Below are 8,220 nucleotides of genomic sequence, written 5' to 3'. Positions count from 1 at the left end.
GATTTAAAATAAATTTACTTTTCTACTTTGATATTCTTTTAGTATTTAATAATTTTTGAATAATATTAAAGTATATATTGAAGAATATATAGAATTAAAAAAAAAATAAGTAAATATAAAAAAAGCGAGAGATGTATGTAATTCATGTACAAAAACGTAACTACCGCAGATGTGTGGGTTGTGACTAAATTAACCAGCTAAAATATAACCAAAGGTTGATGAAGGAACAAAAAAAAGCTAAATATGTAAAAGCATAACAGGCATTAAACATCACTATGTATTATTAGGTGAAAGGATTAATTACAAAGCAGACTAATAAAAATATTTGAAATATATTATTTAGGCAAGCAAACAAAAGAGTTTGTTGAAAAACTGATTACGGTAATCCAATTTTTATACTTGAGTTTGCACAAATTTTAAATATTAAAAATAATAATTATGGTATCAAAATAAATGGATAAAAACCCCTAAGGTCCTTATGATATTTTTATATTTATCAAAGACCTTATATACTAAAGTATAGGATATACTTTAGTACATCTTATATTTTTTATATGTATATTATACAAATATCTGTATATTATATATATATTATAAAAAATTTGATTTTAAAATGTTTAACACGTGATCACGTTAAAATTAAATCAAAAATTTCTGTTTTGAGATTTAAAACCTTCTATACACAAAAATTTTCTATTCCCTTCTATGACCAGCATATTATTTATGTTATGTAAAACACAATTTAATTATGTACTCAAGATTTCTTTAATGATTATTTTTACACAAAAAAAAAATATATTTCATAAATAAGAACTTGGAATAGTTCTAATAAGTAGATCCTTCTATATAACAAAACCAGGAAACCAACCCTTTTTTAGGAAAATTGATAATAAGAAAAAGTGCTATGACAGCACACCGCCGTTAACCCAGAGACTCTGCAAGTTGGTTCTGTTGCCAACCGTCACCACGTGGAGGTGTCCTGGTTGCAGGTACAAGCGATCATAATGAATTTTTAATAGACTCCAAATTCGAACTCTATTTCAGGATGCAAATTTTATAGGAAAAATGAACGAGACGAAAAGAGATTCAAATTCAGTGCATAAAAATCATACTTATCTGAAACCAAAAATTTTTTTTTATCTTTTTCAATTTTTCATGATTTATTGCAATTTTTGGGGTTTTTTGCTATTTCTTTCAAATTTTGAATGCTCAATGTGCTAATTAACGATCAGATTCAGTAAATTAACATACATAAAAATAATGATAAGTTATTTAATTAAATAAACTAAATCTTTAATAAAAGTAAAACGACGACATATTACTATTTACCACTTAGTTTTTTATTAAAACATTATGATTCATATAGTATTGTAATGTATTAACTAAACACATTATCAAATTACTTTATTAAACCTACTCTTTTTCAATCTATTACTTTTCAATAATCCTATTTAAACTCACAATATATAGAACATTAAAAATTTCTATACTGGATTAAATAACAGTTAAACGATATTAAAGAGAGTTTTTATTATTTTTTCTGGGTATTATTTTTTAGTTTTCTATATTTTTGCTTATATAGTAACTGTATACTAGTTAAATAAAATTACAGTAATAAAGTTTAAAAAAATGATTTTGTATCAAAATAAATGAACATTTTAAAAGTAGTCTTGTATTTTAACGAAAAGTATTGATAGTATTCATTTATTAAACATAACCAAAATACAATAAGTATAATTAGTTATTTTTATAAAAAATAATAGAATTAATTATTTTTTCATTTAGATAATTGATTATTCGTGTGTTTTTCCATAATAAATATGTTTCTTAACACTTAATTACATATTCAAATACAAACGATTCATCTTTGTATTATCAAGTATTATCATGATTCCCTTCATATTACACAGAATGACTGTTTAGCTAAAACTCTCGCAATATCTTTAATAATGTAATATAAAACATACCTTTTTTTTTTTTGTAAGTTCTAGTATCCTACGTTCTATATTTTTCAGAAAATTTGGTTCTATCTCCTTTTTTTCTCTTTTAAGATTTTATAAATTAAAATTTTTTTAATTAAAAAATATATGCTTAACCAACTTACAAATTAGAAAACGATTTTTCAAGAAAATTACTGGGTTATAACAACTTTAAGACTTTTAATTTAGAAATCTGTAAGGTAATAACTCTATAATATATCGAATAGAAATAAAGTGTGGATCTGTTTGTTTTTGTTTCTAAGCATTAATAAATGGTACTACAACTTCCACCTTGTTATAAATAGTTAATATTTTTTAAAATACTAACACAAAAGTTGTTATTTTTTTAGATAGGGTATTTTCAATTTATATGTTGGTTAAATATACAAATTTCAATTAAAAAATTTAATTTGATAAAATTTTAGTTGAGTGATTGAACCAAGTTTTTTTGTAAAAATTATACGCCATAAGATGCTATAACTTCCAAAAAAAAATTAATATTAAATTTTAAAAATATTGTTCAAGTCATAGTTAAATAATCACTCAAAGATTGCTCCACATATTTTTCAATTAAAATCTTATTTAATAATATATAAACAACTTTTCAGCTAAAAAACATATAATGTTTAACTATTTTCCAAAAGCTGATGTCATTTATAGTTCTTTTCAGGAAAGCAAAAACATATTTTAAACTTTAATGCCGTCTTACGGAAAAAAAGATATTATACAAAAAAAAAAACTCCAAATAAATATTTTTTTGTAATTTTTTAACACGCGAAAGAAAACATCTTCTTTTATACAAGTAATACAAATTTTAAAACCTATTTCTTTGTGTTATCAGCTTTCGGATATGAACTACAGATGTGTTTAAAGTGTCTAATATTCCAACTAACTAAAAATTATACCTGAAACTACTGAACGAAGTGCAATTACATGAGTTCTACTATTAACTTTAATGTTATAGAGAATAAGAGTTTACAGTTTTAACTTTTAGAATAAAACCACAGACTTAAAAAAAAAACATGTTTTAGAGTAGTTACACTTCATTAATTTCAATGAAATACTAATTTATGCAATTTTTAAAGTATGTTTTTAAATTAACTATTATGTGTACTATGAATTCCTAGTTTAATAGTGATTACATAGTGAATCTTTGATTCAGTAACGTAAGTAAACAAATTTTGCCCATTTGGAAAAACATAAAAGTCGATTTGGTTGAAATGTAAAAAAAATCAGGATTTCTAGAATCCAAGACTAACTTCTAGAGTCAGTCTTGGATTTTAAAATTCTAATGTAGTCGCATTTCTTGGTTTCTCCTATTTAAGCCACTACTTAATCTTACAAAAATAATTCGTACTACTAAATACTACTGAACAATAATCAAATTTGCTTGTGTTACTAGTACGTGGCTTAGATGTTAAAATATCAATTTTTTTTTACTTAAGAGATCGTTATTAATACTAGAGTATCACTACTGTATAGTGAAATGTCCTGGTTAGCCGTTAAGTATTACAATATTGGTCTTAATGTAAAAATGTTTTTTACTAAAAACAATTATTTTTTGATCATTTTCTTATTTTACTCGAAAAAACTTGCTCAGATAAATACTTTTTATCTATATAGAACAAAAGCAAATAAGATAATATTATACGTAAAATTTACGTATGAAATATTCTAAAAATATAAACATTAACAAAATAAAATAAAGAACAACATATTTATTGTTATATAAAAATATTTTTGATGAGGGAAAAAATTATACTTGATCTTTGAAATAATCTTACGCTCAAAACTTTGTTAATTAGTCTTTATTTAATTTTATCATTTTAGTTTTTTTTGCGTGCAAAGTAATTGAAGATCAAATGTGGTATAGAAATTTAAAAAATAATCCTACCATAATGTGAAAATCAGTCAGATATTTTCAAATAAGAAATATCTTGAAATTCCTTGTGTTAAAAACCTTTTTTTATGCCCCGTCAATTATAAAATTTCACATGCAGCGCTGAATGGCACTATTAATTCTTAGAAACATAATGCACCCCTAATATTGTTATTTTTTAAAAGATTCAGCTTTTTTCCTGGCTGAGTGACATTTCATTAAAAATGCCCAATGGCAAAAACCAATTTTAATAGGGTTTTCCATTTCATGTACATGAATATTTAAACGAAATTTTACAGTACCTTTTTTTATAATTATACTATGATTCTTTTCAATTTCATTGTTTTCAGTTAAAGTAAGCTAAACAAAAAATTCAAGAATATTGATTATTATTTTATTTATTACCTATTCGTTTTTAATCATAGAAATTTCAAGTTTAATATAATACTATTATTTTATATTTATGTAACACAAAGGAATTTAAATTAGAAGAACTGAATTAATATTATGTGAGTAACGAGGTGGTAGTCGTTTTTTGTTGAGAGTGCATTAAGGTCGAAACGTTTATGGGTTGTTGATGTAACCACAAAATAATTTGCCTTCCGTTTATTACGGCTTTTACAGTCTATTTCCTGTTATCATTTAGAAACTACAAAGTAGAAGTTATTAGTACTTAGTCTGATGTTCTATGTCGTTTCTAAAGAAGTTAGCTATTAAATATCCCATCGATGTTGGAGATTTTATTTTTTTAACAGTTTTACTTTCCGTTTTTCACTTAACAAAATAATAAAATTTATTTGCAAAAGTAGAACTATTGATTATATTAACCTTTAAAACTATATTCCAAACGGGGCTTTGTATATGCAATATTACTACATTCTAGATTTTGTCAAAATTAAATCTCTAAGGAGCTCAAACTTAGCCTTTTAATTTTCATATTTTAATAATAAATATAATATTTTTACTATGTAAATAGTTTTTAAAGATTTGACAGTGAAATTTTAAACCATTAATATTATTATAAATCCGCACATGATAAAGAATATTAAAAAATAAATTATTATTATTCAATGAGATTTTTTTCTTAAAGCAATAAAATTTCAATTAATGTCGAATCTCAGAGCATATTAACACCAATAAATCTACAAACAAAGATTCAAAAGACGCAAGTTACTGACAATTATTGAATGAGGCAATAATCGAATGACATTCCGGCTTCTAAAAATATCTAGGTTTTCATCTTATTGATTTTAATCAATTACTATTGTATCTAGCCAAAACGATTAAATAATTTATGTCAGGGAGACAGTGAAGTATTGGTGAAAAGAATGCGAGTAATCCAACTCGTAGTTGAAACTAAGTGTTTCTTCTATTGTTATCAGAAAAACATTTTTTTTAACTACGTACTTATCTATTTTATGAAACGTTAGAATCATTTAAGTGTAAATAGCAGAAAAATTAACATTGCATATATAATGAGTTAAATTTAATTAATATTTTCCATGGTACTATTAACAATTTTTTCTGTTTATTCAGAAATAATAAAGAAGACAATTTTTATTTAAATCACAATTCAAATTTGTAATAAAACAATATTTCGTTAATGTTGATAATTTAAAAATAGACAATATTGTCAGATAAAAAATTAACTATAGCACTATTAATTATTATGAAACTATCTTATCAAAACAAACAAAATAAAATGCAACATTTTAATTTCTAAAATTAAATTTTTACTAAATAAATTAATAGTCTGTGATAGAAATTCTTCACATCCATATTGAGTATATATTTCCTCTCGTTTCTTGAATTTTAATATAAAGTATTCCATTAAAAGAATGAAAATTAAGTTTATTAATCATAAATGATAAAAGTGGAAATAATTAATTTTTATGTTATATAATAAGTAATTTCTACAGAGAAAAAAAAATTTTAATTTAAAAAGTTTTAAGAAAATGATCATATTATATTTACTAAATGATGAGCAGTATTCAATTTGATAACCATACATTTTTTTTTTATCCTTAAATTTACAATGAGTTATAATTTGTTGTTAACGATCAAAATATGACTAATTTTGTAACTTTTAACATAAAAGTTAATCACGGCAATACGCTTAAGACGATTTTGTTTGGAATGTTATTAAAAATATTAATTTTAATATATATTTAATTTTAAGTAATATTGAAAAAATAAATCATTTCCACAAATGATCAACTCATATTGTATATATTTGCTTTATTTGAAAGAACTTATTTTATGGCGCATTAACATATCTGTTACTAGACACTTAAATTTATGTTAATTTTCATTCAATTTAACAGATTACATGTAAATATACAATTTAAGTTATTCCTTAGTTATTCATATGCATTTATACGATACTAGTAAAGTATTTAAAAATAAATATTTATCAAAGGCAGATTTTTTATTTGTTAATTATATTTGTCAAATATTCGAAATATATATTTTAAGTTCTAAGTATCTATCATTCTGACAAAAACAATAAAAATATACTTTTTTCTTAAACCAAAATGATTACAAAACATTAAGTAGTAAAGAATTATTTTTCTCATAATAACAGTAGCTTAAGATTTCATACTTAACTATTCTATTGGATTGCTAATATCGAATAAGTACATTTTTTTATGCATTGAATTACTTCATTTAAAATTACTCCAAAACTAAATTAATTGAAAAGCTATACTTTTTCACTTAGAATCTGATTAAACTATGGATCTCAAGGTGATTTTTGCATTATATAACGCAAATAATAGGACTCAATAACCATTTTATAAGTACACGTTATTTAAAAATATTAATATTGTTTAAATAACAAACTTAGTTATATTAGTAAATGCCTTCCTTGAATTCGCCAAATATAACAGTAATTTTTTAATTTAAAATATTAGTGTTTCTATAACGTAGTAGTTTGTATACTATCAAAATGAAAAAATTATCTGATACATAAAAAAAATAATACTTTGTTGATAATCACTTACAACATAGTAAAATTGAACTTATTCCTATAGTAAACACCAAGTATACCGTATGTACGGTGAAAACATTTAATGTGTAAAGAAATAAAAAAGTCCAATAGAATTTACTTTCTCTGTGTTGCATATAAAATATTTATTTATAAGTTTCAAATATTATGTAGAGAAGTGTAATCAATTTAAAATATAAATTTAATTAATTTTATTTTGATGATAATTGACATATTTTACTTAAGCAGATAATGGTCAAATTTTTTACAACGATCATTATTATTATTTAATATAATAATTTTCAGTTTGTATTAAATATTTATTTTTTATATTTTAAAAGATTAATTTAACATTAAAATCATGACGTTTTCATATGCTACTCTTTCATTTAGACTTTAATTTTTATTAAAATTCAAATTATTGAAAACCGTTATCTTAATTACGGAATAGTATCAATTACGAATAAATTCATTGTAAATAGTTGCCAAAAACAATCAATTTAATTAAATAAAATATAGACATTACATTATATTTTAGTATAACAATTTTAACGGTGTGATTCTCATTTTCGCTAATGATGTGATATCTAGGTAATTACCTGTACTCGGCGACCTGAAAATCATGACGAACTCGTCGAGTGCTCCTAAAATGGCGGCAGTTACGTTCAATTTCTGTATATCTTCAGTAAACTATTAATAGCTCAGTATCATATTCACTTGGGTTTTTAGTAAAAATTGTTCAATATTGTCGAAAACGGCACGTGGCTAACGGAAATGTTATTAAAGAGCAGCCGGACGGTTACAATGGCGACGTCCGACGTTTTGCGATGGACTGAGCGATCGGCGACGGCAGAGGCAGCGTGAAATTGTAGTCGAGCGTCAAACCAAGTGGCTTCACGCTGAACTAAAAATTTCCCGTGCCTTACCGTCAGTTTGCAGTTCAGACCGAGCCGAAAGTGGTCGGAGTGTGGAGAAAATCATGTGCCCGCATACTAATTCTGACGGCGGTGGCGGTCAAACGCCCTTTACTACACGTCCTGTTCTACGGTCGTGTCGTTATACATTGTGCCGCATCCGTTTTCCAGACGGTAATTTGCTCTCATTCGAATCTTATCATTAAAGGGATGTCAGAGCGAAGCAAGAACACAAGGCCATTGGCACCTAACCCTACCATTTTCCCCTTTCCACCGTTCCTTCTAACGGGTAGAACATTAAATAAAAGCAAAAACGGCCGTTTTAATAGTACGGTCGACCTACTATAGAGTTTGCATAAATCTCGTATCATATAGGTCTTTGTTCGTTAACAGAGGGCACAAAGTAACCAGACATTATGATAGACCTTTAACTTACCTCTAGTTATAATGATGTACAAGTAG

General features: G+C 24.7%; 1 protein-coding gene across 1 annotated transcript in view; it reads right to left on the bottom strand.

Moving 5' to 3' along the window:
• LOC126896223 (CCN family member 5) overlaps positions 1–7,887 on the bottom strand; it is a 129,933-nt gene extending 122,046 nt beyond the window's left edge. Inside the window, exon 1 of the mRNA XM_050668819.1 lies at positions 7,444–7,887. Within this exon, the coding sequence (XP_050524776.1) occupies positions 7,444–7,468 (25 nt within the window). The 5' untranslated portion in view covers positions 7,469–7,887. The remainder of the gene's footprint in view (positions 1–7,443) is intronic.
• Between the last annotated feature and the right edge of the window lie 333 nt (positions 7,888–8,220).

Source organism: Daktulosphaira vitifoliae, unplaced genomic scaffold (genome assembly GCF_025091365.1).
Source record: "Daktulosphaira vitifoliae isolate Bord-2020 unplaced genomic scaffold, ASM2509136v1 Scaffold_1, whole genome shotgun sequence".
Taxonomy (NCBI): Eukaryota; Metazoa; Arthropoda; class Insecta; order Hemiptera; family Phylloxeridae; genus Daktulosphaira; species Daktulosphaira vitifoliae.
This window is presented reverse-complemented; position numbering and strand designations above follow the sequence as displayed.